At 37.6% G+C, this 27,549-nt stretch overlaps 1 protein-coding gene across 2 annotated transcripts in view; it reads left to right on the top strand.

The window, feature by feature from the left end:
- The window catches only part of LOC126370197 (chaoptin), a 95,925-nt gene that overhangs the window by 53,394 nt on the left and 14,982 nt on the right, over positions 1-27,549 (top strand). For both annotated transcript variants that reach the window (XM_050014960.1, XM_050014962.1), the window contains 5 exons: positions 6,341-6,428; positions 21,395-21,484; positions 24,201-24,405; positions 25,738-25,908; positions 26,407-26,615. In XM_050014960.1, coding sequence (XP_049870917.1) covers positions 6,426-6,428; positions 21,395-21,484; positions 24,201-24,405; positions 25,738-25,908; positions 26,407-26,615 — 678 coding nt within the window. In that variant the 5' untranslated portion in view covers positions 6,341-6,425. The remainder of the gene's footprint in view (positions 1-6,340; positions 6,429-21,394; positions 21,485-24,200; positions 24,406-25,737; positions 25,909-26,406; positions 26,616-27,549) is intronic.

Here is a 27,549-nt window from a genome sequence, read left to right as displayed (position 1 = left end):
TACCATGTCTTCTTCTATCGTGTGGGTTGTGAGGTGAATTATCAACCTCATCAACCCTGGTGTCAGGGTTATTATTGAGCCACCAAAGGCCCTGACATGGCTCATATAACGGCTACTTACTTACATCAGTAAGTAGAACCGGAACCAACGGCTTAACTGTTTTTTTATACCATGTAAAACGTAACATGATTTGAATGATAGCAGGACGGAATATAAAATCCATCACAATATCAGCAACCCTTTATCTAGTTAATAGTGTGAACACACCCTTAACTAGAAACTCCACACTATGAATGATGTATGAATTATCGTACGTGTGTGATAATAAACTGTTTTATGTATGAATTAATGTATGTATGCATATTTACTATGTTGTATGGAGAAGGCTCATTGTGTATTGCAACACAGATTCTGCAATTTTGCGGTGTTTGTTGCCAGTGACGTGCCATTGTAGTGAAAAGGTGCAAAAGTTGTGTAAAGAGTGTGCAGCAACGTGGTTGATACACATTTGGGGACAGCTACGTTCTTCTAAGGCTGCAGCGTCTGGGAATCACTGAAATATTAAGAACTTACCCGATCAGCACATGTACGACTCCGATCCAGCGTCTGCGTTCATCAGCTCGGCTGCGGGATCCAGGCGGGCAGGTGCCTCACAAGCAGGAGTCGGGGATTGGACCAATTACGTTATTTACACGTGAAAGTACACCACACCTTTATAACAGACACTGATGATTCGTAACACTCGCGACATGACGATATTTTAGGATTTTTAAATAAATTAGATTTTAGCTTCGGAGCAATCTTGCGACCCGTAAAATTCAAATTCAAATTATTTATTTCGGACTGTATCCATATATGTTAGTAACAAACAATCAGTCCTCAGTCGTTCTCAATGACGTCGATTTCGTCATCGCCGTGTAGCAAGCCAGACGGCTTGTGATTGGACGGAGCGTATGAGTGTCGCATACCAGACACTCTGCGATTGGGTGACATTCCAACAATAAATTAGTGGTCCAGATTGCTGCGTATAAAAACCTACTTACTAGAATAGCGTGAAAATTTGAAATTCTAATACGAAACAAAGAGCATAAAAGGTGCCTAGCCTTTAAGGGCCCCATATACGGTACGATTTGTCTGTACGATCCGTCGCTTCAGACCGATCGAAACGACGAATCAATAGGGGCCCTTTAGAACACGTGTACATACTTCAGTTTCAAATAAATCAATGATCGATCGTTACGACCAATCGTTACGGCGAATCGTAATTCGCCTGTACGATCGGTCTGATGAATATCGTGACGATTGATCGCATCGCAAATGACGCTCAAACACGAAACGATTGGTCGTAACGATCGATTATTGATTCTGATCCTACCTGCCTAAAGGGGCCATATACGGTACGCCGTATATGGCCCCTTTAGGCAGGTAGGATCAGAGTGTTTACAAGAAAGAATAAGTTTTAAAAAAGCAGCCAGTGTCGTTTTTATTAAAGAGTTTGTACGACGGAAACATTCCCACTTAGCGCACATCACTGTTGCATTTTGCGTGTGCATAAAGCAATTCAAATTAGGACAATGCGTATTCCAGTTTTACGTGTAAATGTTTATAATGTTATGTGGAATAATACTGGGTAACGGAATATGTAAATAGCAAACGTGGTTAATGCGAAACAATGACTTATTCATACGTAGATGCAGGTATTTGCTGTATTGTTGACGGTTATTACACCACATAACATAACTAACGGCCTATGTACCTCCGCTCAGGCACAGACCTCCGCTCACTCTAACAGAGAGGGTATGGAGCATACTCCACCACATAACATAACATAAAAAGCATTATGTACAGTCAAAGAGCAAAAGTGCAGTCATTGAGCCCAGTGAATTATTTGTAAACAGTGGTGAATTTATGAACCATTAGTTGTAATAATTATAAAATTTATGTTTTGTAACTGTAATGTCCTAACCAAACTAGGGATCACAAAGTAATTTTTGTGATATGTCCCCACCGGGATTCTAACCCGGGACCTCCGGACCGTGAGCCCAACGCTCAACCACTGAACCATGGAGGCTGTTAACATTAAGACATGGCTAGACAGATTGAAAGGAGTGAATAAAATATGTTTCTTTTTACCTAAAGGCAGTACTGAATAATTCCAGTCGAATTCAATATTAATTTGGAAACCAATCGGAAATTCGTAAGCATCTGTCGGCAGTCGCGATTCGAGTACTGAATAGAGCTGCCAAAATATAATTTTCTTTTTAGGATATTTTTAATTTATTTTTTATATTTGGTTTTTTACAAGTCATATCCCATTTTTGGTTGACGTTTCTATGTTTAAAATGGACGTTAACAATGTGATCTCTAAAACCGTAATACATGTAAAAAGGTACTGTCGATCTGTTTTTTTCTTCTAAGACAATTTATTTAAATTGTAATTATTTCTTAGATTCTTAGATTAGAAAAGAAGAAAAGAATCGGTCGGAGAGATCATTCATTCATTCAATTATAAAATCAACACACATTACACTTTAGACTTCGAACACTAAAACCAGCACCCGCCACAATCATAATTAAATCACATTCCGCTTCGGCACAGCAATTTGCCTTTCAAATTGATCACTGGCAGTAACTACCGTCACGTGTTTTAATATCCAATTCCCGGAATAAAGTTGGCGACACTAGTTTAGAGTATAGCGACCCAATTTCCGTCGTCGCTCTAATCCAGATTTAGTCGAAGCCTCCAATTGACTTCGTTTGTGCTTACCCTACTTAACTAATCGAGTGTTTTTACTATTCTAATTTAATTATGTTGCTTATTGATTTAGGAGGTAATTTGTGCGGATTTTGGAGGAGTTCGGCGAGGTATTTGTCGTTGTTGCGTATATAGTATCACGCCTATTTCCCGTGGGGGTAGGCAGAGACCACGGAATTCCATTTACTACCATCCTGATACACCGATTTCGCTTCTTCCACTCTCATCAAAGACTCCATGCATGCTTAACCTGGCCTCTCTTTAAATCTTCCTGGATCTAATCTGTACTATATGAATGTAATATAAATGTGCCCATCCTGAAAGATAAGTTTAGTAGGTCGATTCAAGCATGAATCAGAATCATCATTAGCGTCATCCCGTCTCTCGAGGGGTCTGCTTACGTAACCTAAAGATTTGACAGGTTCGGTTTTTTTACGGAAGCGACTACCAGAATGAGAATCAAAAATCTTTATTGCAGGTTCAGTTACATAAATAAGGTAGATCCGTTGTATTCTGCTTACAAGGAATGCATAGCTGAATAAAAATATACTTAGATTAGCAAATAAGAAAAAACATCTAATATAATCTTAACAATTCAAACTAAAAATATAGAATATATTAAACTAAGCAACATGACTTCATGGCTGGGAATTATTTTTTTAGGAAAAATTCTAATTATAACTCTAAACCAAGATTATCTTGATAAAAAAAATATTGTCGTTGACATTTCTACCCGATTAAAATTAATTGAAAGGAGGTTTTGTTGAAGAAAATAAGAATGTAATTTTCCAACCGGATTTTCACTGGCCGATATACGTTTTAAATTATATACCTACTTACTTACTTATAAAAATAAATAAGTATAATGACAATCGATCAAGAGAGTAATGAAAGGTCATTGTACTAAATAACCTTTAATGGGTCAGGAAAGTCGCAAATTATTTTCTTTGTCCTTCATAATGCCCTTATTCTGTGAGGCTGATCGATCACATTTGGACACTAATGGAAAAAGTTTGTGAATGAGTCGCTTTTTAACTTGTAGGATCGGTTTTTGTGACTTGCCTATGAATCAATTCATTGTTTAGGGGATAATCGAAAACTGTGTATTAAGTAACTGTATAGTCTGTGTGCGTATGTGTACTGCGTGTGTGTGTGCGTGCGTGCGTGCGTGCGTGCGTGCGTGCGTGCGTGCTTGCGTGCGTGCGTATGTGTGTGTGTGTGTGTATGTATATGTGTGTATGTGCGTGTGTGTGTTTTATAAAAGCAAGCAACTACTACTAATAGTTTTGCTTGTTAATTACTTTATTTCACAAGTCTTACCTAGGTATTTGTTGCAAAACTCTCTAGGAGTATAGCACCAAATAGGTGAGCAGGATAGACTAATGAAAGTATATCTCCTATACTTAAAGGTTGGCTGGAAGAGATTGATACTTAGCAACAAGGCCGCCTATTGTACTCTTTCTATTTCTCTTTTGTTTTGTATCTTGTATTTCCTGTTTGTGCTATAAAGTGTTTGTTATCTTATGTATACTAAGTCTGATAAATTGTAAAAAATCTTCAGATTGTCTTGTTTCAAATGAAAAGTAATAAATAAAGTACTTCTAATATTAATTAGAGAATAAAATAAGAAGTCGATTCCAATCCAATAAATGGAATTCGCTAATAACAGAAAATCATAACAAAAGAAATTTAAGTACGACCGGTTCTACTTATAAATACCTAAGGGTGAATTCACAATGAATGCGTTGGCCTATTAATAACTATTTAATAACTATTTTGATAGATTTTTGCGATAATGTGCGGCGCGTCACGCGGTGAATCCAAACAAATGGCGATTTTGAAAGCGTCCCGGTCACGCAAAGCGTTCGTTGTTACGCGTATGTGATTGATGTCCTGTGACGTCAAAGTGACGTGCTCCATAAAGAAAAGCTTTGAGTTTAATTTTCCCGCGCGACCGTTGGTGATTTTCGCACGTAGATTTCAGCGTCTTTTTTTATTAACACTCGAATTTCAGCGTACAATGGAAAAGTTTTGCGCGTTTTGCGGAATAAGACTAGGGACCTCTGTTTTTGAAAAAGGAATTATAATGTATGGTGGATAGCTTTTAAACTAGTAGAATAGAATAAGTAATGATACTACGTACAGAACGGCGACTTTCTGCCCGCACTACTGGCTGAGCTAGGTTTACCTCAAAGCTAGGTTCTATAAATTACTGGGCCTGTCAAATCTTCAGGTTAGGTAGGCGGACCCTGTGAAAACGGGATAATGTCCTATGAAATAGTATGTAGTCAAAGAGTAAAGTTCAGGTAAAAAGTTATTTCATACCATATTTTTACGATAAACAATACAAAATGCTGAAGAAAGGGATAACGCACAGGAACAAACATGTTGGCTGTAAACAATAGTTTAAGTACACATTTTTTTCTATTGTTGGTACCTACAAGATTTATAAAACAAGTACTTATTATACATTCTTTAATGATTCCTTCATTTGAGTTGTTGTCATATTTTATTGTTTTATTTTCCATTGTTCTTCCTATGTCATTATTTTTACGCATTCTACGTTCTATTATGTTCTAATATCAGAGAGGTTTTGTCTCTTTCTTAACAGATGTACATCATTATCAATAATTTAAGAGCCACGCTCTTGTGGGTTAGCATTCTCCATTCTTGCCTTTCTAAAGCCAATTTGTTCACTTCCTTATAAGACACGACGTTTGCCATCTCTTTAATTTGTTCCATATAAGCTCTTCTCGGTCATTCCCTTCCTCTCTTTCCTTCTATGACGTTTCTAATATGTAAATTCGTCGTGTCTTTGTAAGTTGATTCCGTGCTTCGGAGGGCACGTTAAGCCGTTGGTCCCGGCTATTAGCCGTAAAAACACCTCCACCAACCCGCAGTGGAGCAGCGTGGTGGAGTATGCTCCATACCCTCTCCGGTTGATTGAGAGGAGGCCTGTGCCCAGCAGTGGGACGTATGTAGCCTTATTTATGTTATGTATGTATTTTATGTCTTTGTAAGTGTCCAATCATATTACCTCTTCTGTTCTCAATATTTGCCTCTTTTCCTTTATAACACCATGCTTCAAAAGCCTCGAGTCTCTTTCTGTTTTTATGTGTCAGTGTCCAAGTTTCACATCCTTAGAGGGCTACACTCCATATATGATAGATACATAAACAAACATATTGTTATTAATAAGTATGTATAAACATTTGTCGCAGCCAATACATCAGATTTATTATGTTAAAACCATTTCCTTATTCGACATTTACATTACATGAAACGTATACAAAATTATACATTTAAAAATACGATAACAATAAAGTAACTGTTTTAAAAAAAATAGACCGACTTCAAAACTTACTATCTAATAAAAAGTAGGAAATAATATTCTGTTGAATACAATGATAGAATCTAAATTCTGAAGTCATGCTCACTGACTTACAATATCAAATTCAAATTCAAATAATTTATTTCAAAAATATAAATTCCATAGTTGTTAGTAACATGACTTATCCTAAGTTAGTATCATTAATTAATTATTTTGTAATATCACAACTAATATAAACATTTCTGTCTTTTCAGATCGTTCAGTGAGAGTGTGTAGTGAAGTGAGTGAGCCGTCCACAAATGTGAGGGTTTATGGGAAAAAGCACTCTATGTTACAGACATGGTAAGTTAAATATAGTTTAGTGTGTGTTAACGATGTTGCTGAGAGCTTCAGTGTGTTACAGATGTAAACGATCGACTGCGATCTACTTCAATGATGAGTTGATGTATCCGGGCATAGACCTGTCTATGCCCACCTTAATGTTCTGTTTTGTGACATGATGGTCTCTATTTATAGTTTAAAACGTATTTATTTATTTATTTTTACAGTTTTAAATTCAGCCATTACAGTAAAAACCAATTCGACTGAAACAAACACATATAAGACATAACAATTATTATTATTTAACTAGAACAATAGCGAAATGCCACATCTGTGAATTTGGCCACCGAACAGCTGTACAGGTCAACGTCCGGGTTGTCCTGGGCCAGGGCGTTAAGCATACGCATCGCGCGAGTAACCGGCGAGTACCAACCAAGATTGGTTCTCGACAGCGGGACTTTAAACATTTGCGGTTGCCGTCTCACGTTGCAATAATTGTCCGGTACATACAGACACAGAGACGACAAAATTTCCGGATTGGTAAATTGTCCTCTAAATACTTTAAAAATATATTTTAACAAAGTCACATCCCGTCTTACCTGTAACTGATAGTACCCAACCATTCCTAGTACAAATAACGATGGGTACATAAGTGGGTAGAAAGGATACACATCATATTGTACTAAATATAAATACCTAGTGAATTTGTTTTGTATTTTCTCCACCATAAGACAAGAAAATTCATCATCATCACTAATTTAAGACCCACGCTCTTGTCGGTGTAGCATCGTCCATGTTATTTTTTAGGGAAAAATAGAGCAGTGGTTCCTCTCTTGTCTTCTGCCCAAAAAAAATAAAAGTTTATAATTATTATTATTTTTTTAATATTGAGTTGATTAACATCGCGAGGAAACCCACATTCCCGAGAATTTCATTTTCAGATGTGACCTGTCCTGTATTAGGCTGGTTTTCCCTTCGCTGGTTGGAAGGTCAGACAGGCAGTCGCTTCTGTAAAAAACCCGACCTGTCCAACCTTCAGGTTAGGTAATCGGACCCTGTGAAAAACGGGATAATGCTAGGGAGAAGATGATGAATCTCAGTTAATTGAAATATCCAGTCAAACATTGAACATAACATAACTTAAGAAGATAGTTAAACTTCTGCAATAAACTTTTACAGTGCGTTTCTTATCTTTACAAAGTCAGGCGCAGACTTCGCTACTTCACCACGTAATTACTTTCCAGAACATTCTAATACGCGTATTCAATTTCATATGTGAAGCTATGTACGCGTATGTTTCAAACATTATGGGTTCTGAATTTGTTAGGGTTGTACGCCGTGAGATTCGGTCTTACTTAGTAACACTAAATTCGAACTTTGGACAATGTCTCATTTATTTTATTAACTAACAGTTTATTGTACACAAAACAGGATAGAAAGACAATTCGACTAAAACAAAGACAGAGAAACGCTTCAGCTTATTTCTAGTAGAAATCCTTTCCAGCAGACATATTGCTTTACCACAAGTATCCAGAGATAAATTGTTGTATGTGATCAAACGTCAGTAAGAGAATAAAGAATAATAATACGTATAGAACGGTAACTTTCCTCCCCGCACCAATTCGTGTCGGGCGCACGACCTCACCCCTCCGGTTCATACTTTAGTCTTAAATGGCCGTAAGCCGCTAAGGGGCAAGGGGGAGAGCGTGCGGACTGTATCTCTCTCGCACTTATATGTTAGGTGGCACACAATAAGAATGAGATTGTTGTATGTAGTACCCGAGATGTGACACTATCAACTCATAGATAGCATAGAGCTGCCAATGCGATACAATTTAAATTACAATATTATAATAATGGAACCACTGGCCCACCGGTTGTATATAGGCTGTTTATGTTATGTATGTATGGATGAATTAAAATCTTTTGTCGTCAGAGTATTCTATAAACAGGGAAAATTGGATGGATGGATGGAAATGGAAAAAATAACAGACCAAAAATTCGCATGGACAGGGTAAAATAGAGTTAACTCGCTCATCTTGGGTTAACAAAAGCTGCGGGTTCGAAACCCGTCCAAACAGAAACGATCTTTTCCCATTATGTTTTTTTTTTTTTTTTTAAATTAAGATTTGAGTGCGTTGACTACGATCCAGCCCGCAAATTCAAATATTATGCTATATTATGGTTTATGCTACATAGTGTGTAGGTATAAATTCCGCTCAACCATCACGTTCAATCGTTAACGACGTCGCTTATATTCACAAGTGGAGCGACTTCCCAAGAAATTATGTTTGTACACGATTAAATTGAAGCCGGGAATCGTTGTTACTCGTTTATAAATTCCCCGTGAACGACGGATTTGCAAATTACGACATTTGTTTGTTAAAAGCTTTCTTTATGAATATACCTTTACCCCAGGAAATATAGCGTGGCGAGACAACTTGATACTTTTGATACGAACTTTTTACCTGAAATTGATGAACTTTATCGTAACATCTGATCGGCCTATCGCAAAAATAATTGAGTCGTGTAAAAATAATTCTCATTACTAAATAAAGACTAACGAAAAACATTTTCTTTTTTCTATTCAAATTCAAAAATATCTTTATTCAGTAGGTAACATAGTTACATTTGAATCGTCAATTTTACATAACGAACGTCTTATCCGCCTAAAACTACTGCAGCTTCTCACAACCTGTATAGCCGGGGAAAAGAAGCTGCAAGAAAAACCTCGGCACAGGGCCCTAGACGTTCTTTGTATACAATTGAGTAATTTAGCTGCCTAATATCAGTTCTCAGACAGTTAATCCCATGCATTCATATCTTCTAAATAATCACTTACTTTATAATAACCTTTTTGTAAAGTTTTTGTTTAACTACTGTCTTAAAACAGTTGAAAGGCAAATTCTGAATGTCAATGGGAATCTTATTGTAAAAACGTATACATTGCCCCTTAAAAGATTTAGTAATCTTGTGTAATCGACTGACTTGTAAAGCAAGTTTATTTTTATTTTTATTAGGTATAATATACTTATTCAAGAATTTAAATCAAGAAAGAAAAACGTAATAATAAGTCCGACATTTTATCACGTTTTTCTGTGACGTCACCGTGTGCTTTTTCATACAATTTCCTTGGTAATTTCGTGTCTTGACGTTTAGTAAAAATTTGACTAGTTGGAAACTAGCCTATTGCAAATGTTACCAAATATTGAAATTAATTCAATCATTGTTGGTTTTTACAACATATTGGGATAAGCAGCTGAACATGTTTTACTAAATTTTTTTTGGACGCCCACTTCACTTTTAAATGTTTTTGTGTCGTTTGTTATTTTTTGTTGTTGTCTCATTTGCCCCGATTCCTGCAGACACCTCCTAACTTCATTTTAAGTTACACCCGCCATTCGAAAAAAAACCTCCTCAAAAAAACCTCGTCTGCCGATTAGGAAAGAGACGTATAATTGACAACTGTTAATTTTAAAATGAAGGAATAACCCGGGGGAAAAAAATAGGCATTGACGTGTACTGTCAACTTAATTCTGTCGGCTTATTGGCCAATATCAAATATTGAGAGGGTTTTTAAAATTCCTGCTTAAAATTGACGTGTTTCAGGAATTGTATGCCTGTCGATTACGTCCAACATACAAAAACATTATATTTTCTTACTTAAGTACTTCTATTTTGTTAACCCCCAGTCCAACATAAGAAGCTAGTTTTATTAAAAAAAAATAATGAATATTTGAAATTGCTTCTCAGCGTTTAATACGTTACCTTATTACATTTTTAAGACATAATAAATGAAAATAATAAAATGTCGGACGCTGTTGGTATTCATAATTGTTTACCCTCACTTATTACCTTCCTGTTTCTTCTTAATAACATGCTAATCGCTCAGCAACCTGGCAACCATTCAGCTCAATTATTCTACTCCAGTTATTTTAAATTTATTAATATTCATGATCGCCGATTTAAGTACTACGAGTATTAACAATATAATATAATATTATTTGTATGTCGTTTCCATATCTCGGGCCTATAGAGACCCGGACTTTTGGAAGGCGTGCGTGGGGCCGAAGCTAACACGTAGAGGTCCCTTAAGACAATTTACTCTAAATGTTGTGTGACACCAACCGGTTATTATCCCTGTATGCACTATGGGAGTGCACCCAAAGACAATCCCCGGTTCGTGTAGGACTATTGCAGATTATAGGAACAAAGGGAACCGGGCTATTGGGTTGAGGGTTAGTGGACCGGGATACTGGGGCTATGTGGGACTATGGCGCCTGCTCGTCCAATGTTGGTAAACATGGATAAAATGAGCAGGCGGTGACTGGCCACCCACTGAATGGCACCATGGTTGTGAGCAGCTCAGGGTGTCGAGAGGTGTACACCGCTTTCTGCGAGGGGGTTTACCTGCCTCACCAACTCGCGACATATGCATCTTTCAATTATTTAATATTATGTTTCCATATCTCGGGCCTACGGAGTCCCGGACTTTTGGAAGGCGTGCGTGGGGCCGAAGCCAACACGTAGAGGCCCCTTAAGACAGTTTAATTTAAATGTGGTGTGACACCAACCGGTGATTATCCCTGTATGCACTATGGGAGTGCACCCAAAGACAATATATTATTATTATTATGTTATGTTCTCGATTAAGATAGGCTTACCACAAAGGCGTGTTACATCGCTATACTGCATCGAATGCAAATTCATATCTACGTACATCGAGACTTCCAAACTTATAGGTTTTGGGTTCGATACCAACCATAATGATGCAGACAATGTTGAAGTCTAAATCCGGGCTTCCAATGCTTCGACCTACTAGACCAAGCCACCAGGGCGGCACATCCTTTTCCGCAATAAACTTTGTATTTAACATGCAGAGTATTGATTTTACTTATAAATAAACGTGACACAAAAGTCCATACACCAAGTAAACTTGCAGCCTGACTTAGTGCTGAAGTCCTAATGAAGAACTGAAAGAACTAAGATGAAGAGAAGAACCAAGAACAATAGCCCAATAAGTTACCTTCAGCCTGCCATCCATCGCTAACTTTTATAATAATGCATGATAAATACGTCTTAAAGTAATTATCTAAATCATCCCCCTAAATATTTGAATATTTGTTACGGTGTCACTTACACCCATATGCACTTGTATGGCTACTTGTATGTAGTTGTTCGGGGTGTATGGAGAAGTTTCCTTTGCAAAAAAATAGAATTGAAAATAATAAAAAAAAAATCATGAATTTTGCGACGGAAAATTCCACTTGATATTAACTCAGAATCATGGTTCAAATCATCTAGGGAGATATTACGACGGGAGATATTATAACGAATATTGAGGGCAATATTCGTTACGATGTCATTAACACCATGTCATTAACACCATGTTTGATTGAGGGGAGGCCTGTGCCCAGCAGTGGGACGTATATAGGCAGTTTATGGTGTAACACCATGTATAATCATGATCAAGATCTGCTGGAATTTCGTAATTTGCCTGTCTTCATACCCGCCGCATAGTTCGAAACATAATGTTTGACGATTTTTCCGGCCATACTTGGTTAAATAGATTCTGTAGGATGACCGAAGTATAAGCAAGCAAGTATAATGAAGATTAGATAAAGAATATTTTACTAGAAAAAAAATGTTTGGATAGGGTGACCAAAATAAATAAAATCAAACAGTATATTTATTATCACACTACCACTAACGTCGCGAAATGGAACTACACAACGATGCGCCAAGTCATATCTCGATGTGCCCAGCTCTGTCTCGTGTTTAGATTTATTTCGATGTCGACGGAGCAGTTCAACGATTGGCTCACGACGTTTTAGAAAGAAAGAAAGAAAGAAAGAAACGTTTATTATAAAGGGACACCACAGTAACAAATACAAAACAAATAACAAATATATAATTTAAAACACGGAGTAACACACAACTTACAATCAAACAAAACACATAATAAAAACAACATACTTACACGAGAAATACAAATAATTGAGTGTATGGACTGGTCAACGATGGTGGTGGTGTCCTTTATAAAAGGGCCTCACTCAGCATAAGCCGCGGCGCGAGCCACGACGCTAGTATTCTGTGGACCCTGCTAAGTGAGGCACGGAAGCCGTGTCTCCCACAAATACAACTTGAATGAATACATAATAATATTTACTCATACTATGAAAACAAAGTAGTTTACAAAACTTAAAAGCGTGTGTGTGTGCAGTGTATCTACAAATACATGAAAGAAATACAATAATACTTACAAAACAATACATATAAAACGATAAAATAAACAAATAAATAAAGTTAGAAATGTTAGAATGTGTTTCAAGTTAGTGTGCGTGCGGATTTGAACGAAAGAACGTAGTATACGTTGCATGCAACCCAAACTGGTTTGGCCGGTGTAAAAAAAAAAACAATTTTAGCAATAGTGCGCAATAATAATAAAAAACAAACTATATATGACAAAGTACTGCATTTATAAAGATTTATAGAGCAAATTGCATCTATGTTTTATACATGAGGGGTCGGTACCTTCATAAATATTTTAACTTATTTCCTTATTCATTCAACTGATGGAGTGGCTGCCTCACGAAGGAACGTTAATCACGATTGCAGCATTGGTATTTATTTGTTAGGTTCTGTAGTTGTGTTCCTAAGGAATTGAGTGCCTTATTAATGAATATATAATTAATTTATAATTAATAAAATAGATAGTTCACAAAATATAAAATAAAACTATTATTTATCTTAAAATTACAAATAATTAAACTAGACTACTAAAAGTAAAAAAGAAACAAAAGTACACGCAAGTAGGCTTAATTGAAAATGCTCCCTTTTACCACCTCACGACCGAATGTGCATCATCGCAGCGTTGCCCCGTTGGATGGCGAGGGAAATATGCTACGCTAAGTAATGCCCGGACCGGGTGTCGCCACCTTGCTCCCTAAGCCGCTTACCCACCTCTCCGATAAAGCGCTTCGCTTCAGAACCCCCAGTCCCCGCCGTTTCGACGGCAAACGGCACAAAGTCATACGTCGATTCCAGGTTGGCGTACTTACCGTGCTTGAGTCCGGCCCCTGCCTCGGCGGCTGAGCCGGCATCGCGTAATGAACATAACACAGAAAAAACGTTTATAACAGTCATAGAATTATAGAGTTGATATCAAGTGGAATTTTCCGTCGCAAAGTCCACGATTTTTGTTAATTTAAATTTTCGATTTTATACTTTTGCGATGGAATATTCCACGTGATTAATTCAGTATAATGAGCTGAAACATCCTCCTTGATATTCGTTACGATGTAACTTACACCTCTTTCCAATACAGGTAGCCATACAAGTACGTATGGGTGTTAGTGACAGAAATGAAATACATTGTTGAATGAGGAGAAAGCAAAAGGATCATTAAAGCAAATGGAATTCCATGATCTCTGCTTACCCCGATGGCATAGAAACACTACGCTGATAAAGAATATGGCTACTAGGTACTTTGTATTAGCTACAACCAAATTGGGTTGTAACCCAAAACAATGTCAACCACCTCTGAAATGAATAATTAAATAAATATTGACCAATTACCTATTTTCCCTAGTAACCTGAAACTAGGCTAACAGTTTGTCAGGTAAGTAGTTCCTTCAGTCAACCAATTACCCACAGGTTTCTTTTAAAATCTAATTTTGTAAAAATGCTCATTAAAACTGGTGTCTAAGAAGCGGTTGTCGTCACCTAAAATAGCTAATTAATTAAGCTGAGCAAAGTAAAACTAGTGACACCAAATATGTTTATGTGGTCTTGTCCTAAAAGTTCCTGATGGGCTCATCAACGCTCTTGTCGGTGTAGCATTCTCCATGCTACTTTTTTAGAGAAAAAGTGTGACGGCGCCTAGAGTAGTATATTTTAAAGCTATACTAGGACTCCTGTCCTCTGCCTCTGAATAGTACTGACAGTTACTGCTGCCATCTGTCAGGTTCCAGGTTACAGTCCCTGTGACTTGCCCGTTCCGTCCTACATTACTGTCCGATGGCTCCCATCTCCACCTCTGCAACCCCGAACACTCCATACAGATAACGCGAATTATATTCAGCGCTTCGACCAATAGCCATTTGACATCCATCTATGTAGATAGCATTCGTATGACTTGTTACTCTAAGCGACCGATATAATCCGCGCCGCGCGCGACGCGGTTGTCATGCGGACCCGGCTGACCCTTTGTACCCATGTACATAAACCAACGTTAAAACACCTTGGACCGTCGTATGTCTTTCATTAGTAAAGATTTAATCTTCACTTTAAAATTATCATAATAGCGTTTCGGTACCTACCTCTTCGTTTAATTCGCTTGTTCATTGTTTACGTAATTTTGTCTTCAATTGAGAAGTTCCACTTCCCATAGACTAAGTGGTTACTGGTATATGTAATAATTAGGACATAGTCGTCATTAAAATTAATTTTCTTTTCTGTAACTTACTTATTCTATCGTGTGGACGGTGAGGTGAATGACCTACCTCATCAACCCTGGCGTCTTCTTCTTATCAAGTAGGTTGTGATGTCGATTACCAACCCCACCAACCCCAATGTCCGGGTTATTATTGAGCCACCATAGGCCCCTGACATAGCTCATGTAACGACAACATACTAACATCAGTAAGTAGTAACCGGTACCAACGGCTTAACGTGCCTTCCGAATCACGGATCATCTTACTTTCACACAAACAATGACAATCAGGTGATCAGCCTGTACGGTCCTAACCGAACTAGGGACCAATATAATTTTTGTGATATGTCCCCACCGACAATTGAACCTAGGATCTCCGAATCGTGAGCCCAATGATGTAACCACTAGGCCACGGAAGGGTGTGACTTTAATGATATAGACTCGCGTTTGACCACAATCTCACCTGATGGTAAATGACGATGTGATCTAGGGTGGATCACGCTTACCTAGCAAACGCCTTTTCCTAATTATATTTTATTTGCATGTGTTGATGAAGTACCTAGTGGAAGGTCATCTGTGCCTGCTACATACTGAGGGTGGTATTAATAAACTAATCTCAGCTTCGAGACTGCCCTCAAGATCATGTCAATGTGACAGTTCTCATATAAAAACAGAGACTTGAGCATGATCTTGTGGGCAGTCTCAACTGAGATTCGTTTATTAATACCACCCTGAATGTCTTTTTACGGCCTACGTAGTCGAGTGGTTCAGTAATCGTACACGATTCGGCAGTCCTGTGTTTTGGTTGCTCCACCATAAGTCCTAGTTAGATTTTTTAGTGTCATAGGATTATATTTTGTTTGTCTTTAGAAACGAAAATGTTAAGCCAGGTGTAAAATATATGCTTGGAAATCTTCTCCAAGGCTGCATACAGCATTGAAACACGTAGAACCCAACACAACCAATCTACTCCACCACTAATCTCCCAACGAAATTTACGATGGAATTAGCCACAGATACAAAATAACATTCTCCGTACCCTAGGGATGGGAAAAATATTGCAACCGCATTCACCGGGACAAACGATCGGGGCATCGACGACAGATAGTCTAGACTCCAATAACAGACGAACGGATTATGTCAACACATCTGACATATACTGGGTGTTAGTGACATCGTAACGAATACTGAGGGGGTTGATTCAGACCATGATTCTGAGTTAAAATCAAGTGGAATTTTCCGTCGCAAAATTCATGTTTTTTTTTTTAGTTTTTTTAAATTATTTTCAATTCTATACTTTTGCGATGGAAAATTCCACTTGATATTAACTCAGAATAATCAGATGAATCATCCCTCTCAGTATTCGTTACGATGACACTTACACCCCGTACAAGTACATACGGTAGCCATATAAGTAGGTATGGGTGTTAGTGACACCGTAACGAATACTGAGGGGGATGGTTCAGACCATGATTCTGAGTTGATATCGAGTGGAATTTCGTGTCAAAAAATTCATGAAAATTTTTCTTTTCTTTTTAATTATTTTCCAATCCATACTTTTGCGACGGAAATTTCTACTTGATATCAACTCAGAATCATGGCCTGAACCACCCCTCAAAGTTTTCGTTACGATGTCACTAACACCCTGTATAGATCAGATATAAAATGCCGCCCGATAACGTTCGACGAATTTATTTTGGACTTGGCAAGAACTTGAGTCATCATCTTATTTATTATTTATTTATTTCAAAAATTAAGTACAGACAGTGATTAAACTAACTAGCATCGTTAAACCATGGTTTGTGTCGATGCTAGGTATCTACGATGTCCGTCTTACATTATACATAGATAAGTAGGTAACAAAAACTTGTGGGTAAGCAAAAGGTAAACAAACATTTTGTGCAGTTCGTGTCTCGGCTACGCATCGCAGAGCGCAAGCAAGTGATATGATAACTACAGTTATAATTTTACCTATAAAACTTATGCCTACTGGCCGATGTGCATAGCAACACGGCAGTGGTGATGGTTGCGCTCACTGCTAAGCCGGACCCTCCCGCCTTCACCTCCGCCGCGTACTCAGAACCGATATACAGGGAGGCACAGATAATGTTAACTAGATATGTACCTACTTATTTTAAATTATGTGGATATTTCTCCCTAGCTTTATCATGTTTTTCACATGGTCCACTTACCTTACCTGAACATTTGATAGGTTCGGTTTTTACAGAAGCGACTGCCTGCGAGAAAACCCGCCCAATACAGGTTAGGTCACATACCTCCGAAAATGCATTTCTCGGAAATGTGGGTTGCCTCACGATGTTTTCCTTCACCGCTGAGCATGTGATAATCATTTAAGATCCAAACATGAATTCGAAAACAAATTTGACAATCATTGCTTTAGGCCTATGCTGGAAAGTGAGAAGCAAGCGTTTTACCAACTGGGCTACCACGGCTCTGGCCAGATCTTAAATGAGCCAATCAAAACGCAGAATGTCGTCGTCCCCCCCCCCCCCCTCACCCTTACTGCTAATTGACAAAATTATATACAGAATGACCCAAAAGGTGACGTTCAAAACGATAGATAGGGGTGATCATTAGCTACCAGGAACAGCCTTATTTATGTTCAGCGATTATTTACGGTTTAGGAGATCACCGATGGCCCATTACCCATTCTGACCCACTGGGATGACCCATTTTCTACCTTTTAAAGGATTTCTACCGGGCCACCTTGCATCGAAAAATCAAACATTATATATCGGCGTCTATTTGGATGTACAGCCGATGCCCGGGACAACCGACCCGGGCGATTCATTCGACCGAAGTGGAAACTCCACTCGTTATTCTATTTTGCTCGTAAAATTGTCGGTTGGAAAATAGCAAAGAATGGGTGGTAATATGTAGGGAATACGTACAAGTTATTGCATTTATTTACCACTAGCTTCCGCCCACGGCATCGCTCACGTTAATTTCTGGGTAACACAGTTCCCCAATGCACCAATTTTTAACTTCCTACCTTGAAAACTGCGAAAAGTCCCAAACAAAATTTCACCCCCTCTTTGAAGATCTTGCGGGCAGATTTCTAATAAAAAGATCAAACACGGTCTCCAGATAGTGATAAGTTACCAACAGAATGTTGTCATTGACAAGATCCGTTGCAAAACTTACACAAATCACAGTAATGTAAAACTTCGTCTTTTCATTCAAAACTCTGAAAACACCTTATCAAAAGAACTCTTAAACGTAGGTAGGTAAACCTTTTCTGCCGAAAGTGGGACCCATTTCATTCGATTTTGGTACCCTTTTTAATGTGGGTTCACATATGCATAATTATTCCGATTCGATCACCGTATTCGTAGCACGGCCCGTATCAGACGTAGTCATAGAATAAGGAATACACGCTACGTATAGAATGGTAACTCTCCGCTCACCAGCGTCTGAACTAGGTTTACCTTCCCCCCCCCCCCCCCCCCGCCCTCCCCTCGAACATAGCTTACACTTGAATCGTATGTTGTCAGACCTTACACACACAGATGCGCGTGTACGATAATGTCAATATGTAGCGTCTGTGTAAAACGAGGTTGTTTGTATGAAGTCTCCGGGGTGTGGTTGTAGGCAGAAATTTTACGTTTAAGTTCCATGTACTAGAGGGTGAGCCGAGTGAAAGCAATTATGTATGATCCGTACATAAATTCGAAAGCAAGGTTGAAATAAAACAAATTCACAATGAGAGTGAGGCGTCCTTCCAGCTAGGTTACCACGGCTCTTGATAATATTTATAATTTGGAAAATCCAATAGGTTTTCAATTAAACTTCAATAATTCCTCAAGTAAGTTCAATCTTTCTCGATAAAAAAAAACGCTTAATTTTACGCTCAGTAAAGGAGGATTTTTAATTTCCTGTATCCACCCGATCAAGATTATTTGACACTTACTTTACCATGAAGGAAGCCGACGGGAAGTGCCAAGACGTGTTTTTCCTCGCTCTGTAGCCGCAACAAGCTTCTTATTGCCCGACTGCGGCGAAGCAAGAAGGAGGGTTATGTGTTTCACCGCTATGTATGTATGTGTGTATGCACGTCTGTTCCAACGTAACTTCTAAACCTCCTGTCAGAATTGAACAAATGAGGTGTCACTAGAAGCGGCTTGATTGTCCGATGGTCAAATGCTTATGTGAGGTCACGGGAAAATCAATGTGGCGCCCTCTAGAGGACATAAAGTGAGGATATACAGGGTGTTAGTGACATCGTAACGAAAACTTTGAGGGATGATTCAGGCCATAATTCTGAGTTGATATCAAGTGGAATTTTCCGTCGCAAAAGTATGGAACGGAAAATAATTTAAATAAGCTCTAAAATTTTCATGACTTCTCCGACAGGAAATTCCACTTGATATCGACTCAGAATCATGATCTGAATCATCCCCTTCAGTATTCGTTACAGGGTCACTAACACCCATACCTACTTGTATGGCTACTGTATGTACTTGTATGGGGTGTAAGTGACATCGTCACGAATACTGAGAGGGATGATTTAGCGGATTATTCAAGTGGAATTTTCGATCGCAAAAGTATAGAATTGAAAATAATTTAAAAAAAACTAAAAAAATAACATGAATTTTGCGACAGAAAATTCCACTTGATATTAACTCAGAATCATGGTCTGAATCATCCCTCTGAGTATTCGTTACGATGTCACTAACACCCTGTATATTTTTTTTTCAAATGTTAGTGATACGAGTGATTGTCCGAGAAGCACATTTGACCACAATCTCACCTGATGGTAAGTGACGATGTGGATATATCTAGCAAATGCCTTGAATACTTGCACTTTAAAAGTTTGCTATATTGTGTGGGTTGTGAGGTGGATTACCAACCCCATCAACCCTAGTGTCTGGGTTATTATTGAGCCGCCGTAGGCCCCTGACATGACTCATGTAACGACTACGTACTTACTTCAGTAAGTAGTAACCGGGACCAACGGTTTAATGTAGCGTTCCGAAGCACGGGTCATCTTACTTTTGGACAAAAAAAAATAAGTATTATTGAATTAAGTCGGTTTTATACTTAATCGTCGTAATCCATCACCTAAGGGACAATGTGAATGTAAGTAACTCCTCGAACCATGCTATTGTCTACGGGATAAGGGTATCCTTCATACATATTGAAGTAGGGATGGAAAGGTGTCATAATATGTAAAGTAGGTAGGTATAGAGTACACTTACCTAATACTACATAATGACATCATAATACAATACTACCAGGTTAGAACTCAAATATGGCTTCGGGACGTTTTGCGAAAGCGACGTTTTGCGAAAGGGACATTTTGCGAAAGCGACGTTTTGCGAAAGGGACTTTTTGCGAAAGCGACGTTTTCCGAAAGGGTAATTTTACGAAAGCGACGTTTTGCGAAAGGGACATTTTGCGAAAGGGACCTTTTGCTACCAGGGGACATTTTGCGACGAAAGGTCAAAATAAATATGAGTAGAACTTTGTTCTAGTTACTAGAAATTTGAGCATATAATTTTTGCTATTTATTAGTTAGATACAGCCCTATTGCGCTGAGCAGTAGGACCAAGGACAGTGAGAGATTTATTGAATAAGAAACGTACCTTTTGGCGTATTTCCAACTTATTTTATTTATCTTACATTTGTATTTGTGTACTGGAGAAGGTTTCTTATAAAAAAATTATAATAACACCTAACGCTGGGACCACACATTATTTGTAATTTCCTTCTAATAAATTCGTAACGAAAGTACACATTGTCTCGTGATCACTTGTGGCTCTGCTTACTCTATTAGGGTTTATGGGCGTAAATTTAGGTACCTAAAATAGTGATATAAGCATGTAATAATAGACTAGTTTTCAACTAGTCAAATCAGTTACTTTTTACTAAATTTTCTAAACACGAAATTACTATAAGTAGACGATTTGTACGAAAGTACACTGTGACGTCATAGAAAAACGTGATAAAATATCGGACTTATCATTACGTTTTCCTTAATTAAAATTCATACATACATGCATACACACATAAACTCACGCCTATTTCCCACCGGAGTAAGCAGAGACTATAGAATTCCATTTGCTTCGATCCTGACACACTTCTCTTGCTTCCTCAACATTCATAAATCGCTCCCTACACGCACGCCGGTTCAGAGTAGATCGTATTAAACCTTTTCTAAGGACATCTCCTTCTCGGTCGGATTAAAATTCAATAAGTTAAATAGAAAAAAGAAAGTGTTTTAGATCTGTCTTTTAGTAACCGGAATTTCATAATTTATATTTGATCTAACATACTACCCATGTATATCTACAAAGCTGTGCTACACCACAACTTTTGTAACAAAGAGTTAAGAAAGAAATCCTTACGGTCAATACGATACGTGTCGAAATGTTACACAGTCCATATGGACTGGCCAAAAATATTTAACCCTTTGCTTTCCCTTTACCCGAATAAATCGAGCAAGATTCTTTGTGACATGGGTTCCATATTAAATGTTTTCCACGAAAACGTTGAACAAATAGATCTAATGAAAAACATGTTTTTGTTTCAGAGTCTAATGGGGTTCATCAAGTTCGGATATGCTTTGGTCGTAGTCACTCTGCTGTTGATGATATGGGCCTCCTTATCAGGGGCGCTAGAAGTGAGTATGACATTATATTAATTATGATACTTTACTAAAAAGTACGAGAATTCAGTAACACAACTGGATTGTCAACGAGTAACCTTCTCATAATATGGAACATTTTATGCAGGAATAATTATAATTAAATTAGAGCTGAAGATACCAGAAAATTAAAAATTGTTTCGCGTCCATATTCCAAACTTTCAGTGTGACTATAAGATATACTTTATTGACCACATATATCACAAGATACTTACAGAAAAGACAAATGAGCAGAAATATCACAAGGTACAGAAGATAAAAGAACAAGAAGGTATAAAGTTTTATAAGGAATTATAACATAACATAACAAATACTTTATTGCACAAACAGGAAATACAAAACAAAAAAGAATTATTGGTAAGTTATCACTTCCAGAACACCTTTAAGTATAATCACTATCACATAACAGAAGATCGATTAAAAAAAGGTCGAAGGTCGGTTTTTTAAATTATGTACCGAAGATTTTTCAATGAAGAAATGCAGAAAAATTGTGGTCTTTTATCTGTTTTAATATTAAGTTTTTTCGGACAGACTGACGTCTGTCAGAGAATGAAAGCGTACTCTACTAAGCTGCTTCACTACGAATTTGCAAACGCTCTCCATATAGCGGCCAATCTCAGTTGTCAAAGTGTTCACACGCCTGCAATCACCTACTAAGTGCCATCCATGACATAATACCTACCTACGTGACTTCTGAATCACTAAAGTGATTAAAGTGTACCTACTTATACTTAACTAAACTGTCGACCATATAACAATACATTTTATTTCACAAACACAAAAAATAAAACAAATCGAAAAAGCAAATGACAAAGTATTTTACGGACCGGCAGGTGAAATATGTTCCATGCACCATTCATTTGATGAGGGTAGGTCTACATTCAATAGACCGCAAAATATAAAGTCTGTTACTTATTCAAAAGTCGAAGAGGTTCGTACACCTTACCTTAGCCCGAGTAAAATGTTTGACCTATTTACGAAGAGCGGAGATATTTTGGATAAGACTGTTGCCGAATACTAATCAAGTCTCAGAACTGGAAGCTAAAGAAGTTAGTATGCAGTACAAAAACACGAGACGGTATAAAAATGTATATCGATTAGACAAACCAAACGCCAGAGATCTTATGCAAATCTATGCAGAAATAGAAGTCCATATCAATTAAGTCCTTTAATAAGAGTATTCTTTTGAAAATAGCTAAACAGTTGTGAAGTCAAAAAATAATGCAACATGTTGGTTTCTCGCCTAATTTTGTTAATGGTTTTGTCATAATTGTTTAAGTAAATATTAGGTAGGTACCTACTGACGATGGCCATCTTGTAAGTAATATGCTAGTAAAGAGAACAAAATCTTTGCTAAATAATTCTCGTTGCCTACATTTGCATCTTTACCAAATACTTGTAAAACGACTGGGCAATTCTCCAAATAAAATTAGGGAATAAACTGGAATTAAAAATTCTACTATAGTGCCAAGTATGCGAACATTGACATATTACTGTACAGATGCAGATTAATCAATAGTGACTATGCTATATAAGTACCTAAACTTAGCAGCTTAAATATATTAACTGACACCTACTCCCTGCATGCATATATATATACCCTTTGTTAATCTATTCAAAACCTTTACCCAGAGCTTATCTTAAAAAAACAGCTAATTGGGTCTTTAAATCAATAGGTACTGTAAAAGGTTCCATGCAAACGAACTCATAGGCATTTCTTGGTAATCAATCAATAACCTCCGTCTATCGGCAAGGGAGTTCGGCGTCTTGTGGCTTGTTCTGATCTGCAATATTGTCAAAATCGCTTTGTAAAGGAAACATGCTTGCGGTCACTTAGTACATAATCGTTACATGAACCATTCCGAGACCTTTTGCGCTTCATTACCCTGACACCATTGTTGGGGAAGTTGATGACTGGCAGAGGAAGACCCAGGAGGACTTACATAGACCAAATTGGAGCTGTCCTTAGAAAAGGTTTAGTACGATCTACTCTGAACCGGTGTGCGTGTATGAAGCGATTGATGAATGTGGAGGAAGCAAGAGAAGTGTGTCAGGATCGAAGCAAATGGAATTCTATAGTCTCTGCTAACTCCGGTGGGAAATAGGCGTGAGTTTATGTATGTATGTATGGTTGGGGATTGGGGACATTGTCCATCTGCTTATCAATCTCCATAACGTACAGCTACAGATCATAGAACCAAGGGAGATATGCCCTCAATAATAAATCACACGAGTCCGCATGTCGCCGTTAACATGATGGAGTGTAAAGCGGACGCACCAAGACATTTCTGGCTGGACTGCTACATGAAGTAACACAAGCGCTAGTTGTGGTTGCGCGATATGGAAAGTTTTATATCATACGATCGTTGCCCCATATAATATGCTTGTTTTGTGCATCGGTCCGGCTTCGCGGCATCTCCGAACTTCCCTCAATCCCGCTTATCGCTATCGACCTACTAGGGTTGATTAATTCTTTCAAATATTTTTCCTCTCAGACGACGCCCTGACCCTCAGGCCTGTTGTCTTAAACGTTGTACCGGGTGAGAGCCTTCAGCGCTCCCCATTTGTCCGGCCAAGTAGTTAATGCCATCTGCGGCAAATCTACAATAAGTCACGTCAAAAAAAAAGGCATCTCCGAATAATAAAATCTCTGTGCATACAGCATAATATATTTTTTTTACGTTCTCCATAGCTCCACGTGGACACAGGGCATCCGCCATGCCTGTTCCAAGCCCTGTGCACGTGTTCCAAGCCTGCAGGCGACCTGGGCATCGTCACCTGTAAACATGTGCCCCTGCTGCGGGTCCCGGCTGCTGTCAACAGCTCCAAGGTCTTCACGCTGCAGCTCACCGGCAACAAGATCCGGGAGCTCGACCCTCAGTTTTTTCAAGCAACAGGTTAGAAATCAGAATTATTTATTCAGTGTAATTATCATGGATAAACTTGATGGTCAATTTTGCATTCTATTGAAGATTGAATCTACGTCATTTCGCAATATGTTATAAGGCTAAGGAGAAGAAATGTCACGAAACTGCAATAGCAGCAACTTCTTTTAAATCAATGTATACTTACGTAAGAAGTTATTTTATCCTTAAAGGAACGTAGTTCAGATTGCCGCATGATTTATAAGACGAAAGTGATAGAGTATCTACGAATGAATAAACAAACCCCTATTCCCAGTAGACTTACCGAGTATTTTATTGAACTTTTTGTTTGACCCAAACAGTTCAGAATGTAAAAACAAAAAATAATAGGTGCAAAAATTAAGGTGTTCATGAATTATAAAAGAAAAAATGTTTTTTTGATAGTACGGACTAAGGCAAATATGTAGATGAAAAAGAAACAAATCGATGAATATATACGAGTACAAGAAAATAAACAAATCTTACTTACTTGCCCTTACACAAATAAACATGAAATTATTAAACTTATAACAACAATTTATGCAACAAAAAAGATAGCATAATTATGGTGAAACTATTTGTTGACAAATTGTCGATCCGTGATTAAAGAAACCAATTTTCTAAAACGTCTTTTTCACTCATTTCTATGTCAAAATCACATTTTGCCTCTTTCTATAGCAATTCATTTCCTTTAACATTTCCTACATTAATAACCTATTTCCTGTATTAAATTATACATACGCAGGTATACGTATATAGGTATCGTACGTCTTTGAAATCTTTAGCTGTGATGACTTTATGGGAAATATTGGTTCGACATTAGTCATTTATTAACGTCTTCTCAGAACTGGCAACAACTTTTCCGTTTATTTACTCAATCGACTCAATCCACGTAAGGAACCGGTTTTGTTGACTAATTAATTACAACTCAACGTATCTATAAATATTTTGTCGTGCCTGACTCGTGAGTCAACATGATAATTTGAATATTTACTATAACTTTGTATAAAGTCCTGTTGTAAACTCTATTTATGTGGACATACCCACAAGTAATCAGAAGACAGCCTGCAGCCAATTTTGTTACCAAATTCTAAGATAATTAGTGATAAAGAAAATAACTTGGTAACATGTAAAAGTGGTTAGTAGAAACGAGGAAAAAAGCGAATAGATTGAAACACCCTTTTGACAGTCAGACGGGACTCGAAATGTTGAATCCTTTTTCAAGATTCTTTAAGCGATGCATAGATTATTCAGTCTTATGAGTAACTAAGTTAATAATTGTGAAATAACCAAGAACATAAATAAAAATTGCCTCTCTATTCACAGGTCTCTACAGGCTAGCAATAAACGATAACCCATTAGAATCGATTCACGACGAAGCGTTCTACGGCCTGGATAACACGCTATGGGAATTGGAACTGAGGGGAGACAAACTGATGGCAGTACCCAGCAGGGCGCTGAGGTACCTGCAGAAGTTGAGGTTACTGGACTTGACAGGTTAGTGTCGCTTTATATATGATGTACTATACGAACCAATAACTAGAGGATATTTTCAATATGCTTTTATTTATTCGGTATTTTGGTGGCGTAAATATTTTATTCGATAAATCGACAGCAGTTGTGCATCAGAATAATATTATTTTTATCAGTCGAATCCAATTGTTATAGAATACCTTATTTGTAGGTAAAATTTAGAAAAATATGAAAAAATGCGCCACCGAAAATATGATGATCATACATGATCATAAAAGAATTGTATTGTAATGTAAACTAATCTCTCGAAAGAAAGAGAAGGATTTGTCATAACGCATCGTTTATGAAAGATCCGACCCATTACTGCATGTCGCACGGTGAATTTAAACATAACGCGATATAACGTAAGAATGCTCACACGGAAACGTCGCCGTCGTCATGTCGTCGTATGTAGGTTTATTATGACGATTCTTCTTCCAACTCTTTGTCCTATTAACAGTCCAATTTTCTTTTCACTTCCAGGCAACGAGATAACGGAAATAAGTGGCGACAACTGGCGAGGGTTAGAAAACACTCTTCAGACTCTCATCCTGGCTGACAACTCCATCGCAAACTTACCTCTCGACGCGTTCACCGGACTACCGATGTTAGAAACCTTAGACCTGCATGGGAATCACTTGGCCATCATTGATAGTGGAGTGTTTAGAGACGGCATGAACAGACTTAATAAGGTAAGAATGGATGTATATTAAAAAGATACTTTGTCGCACGTATATGACACAAAATAATATACATAACATTATATATCACATGACAAGAAAATAGACAGTCTTGTGGCTTACGTAGTAACTTCTTCCAAGAACGAAAACTGGATGATGAAATAAATGACATTCTATACCTCTATAAATAGAAATATAAAAAAGGAATAGACTCAAAGCCTTGAAGCATGATCACCGGAACAACAATTGTCGAAAATTAATCTCAGGTTTATGTTCGTATTTGCGTATTCTAAAATATAAAAAAGCTTGTTGGTTAATATTATATTTGCATTGTTTATAAGTTTAGTGATTGAATTTTAATAAACAATATTAAATATTTTTCATTATTTTTGCCCGTAAATCGATCAGTATTTTCATTCTGTTCCTAATGCGATGTAAATGTTGTTTGCCGTCTATTATGCGCTGTCATGCCGACATGGCTTTCGGAAATAGCAAATGACCCGGAATTCCTGTCACTTGTTGAACCGATGGATTTTGTGCATCGATTCGTTTACTTGTACGCGTATATACATCAACTCAAACCCGGACTCCCTAATGGAGTCACAAGTCAATCAACCCGCGGCCACTCATTATACTTACATTAATTTCTAGATAAATACAGTTCTCTTCAAAAGATTATCAGAAAAATATTAAATACGAGAAGCAGAAAAAAAAATCAAAAAGTTAGTACTTACCTATTAGAAGGTATGAATATTCCAAAAATAAAAGTGTTTCGATTTTTTTTTTATTAAAAGTACTTACACATACACATACATACATAAACTCACGCCGGTAATCCCTAATGGGGTGGGCAGAGCCACAAGTAAAAGTACTTATATGTAGAATGAACCGTACGGCGATAGGCAATCAGCAGAATTTAGCGTTTTGAATTTCCAACTCTTTAATT

This window comes from Pectinophora gossypiella, chromosome 10 (assembly GCF_024362695.1).
Source record: "Pectinophora gossypiella chromosome 10, ilPecGoss1.1, whole genome shotgun sequence".
In the NCBI taxonomy this organism is placed as follows: domain Eukaryota; kingdom Metazoa; phylum Arthropoda; class Insecta; order Lepidoptera; family Gelechiidae; genus Pectinophora; species Pectinophora gossypiella.
Note: the sequence above shows the minus strand (reverse complement) of the source record. Positions and strands in the feature narration are given on the sequence as shown.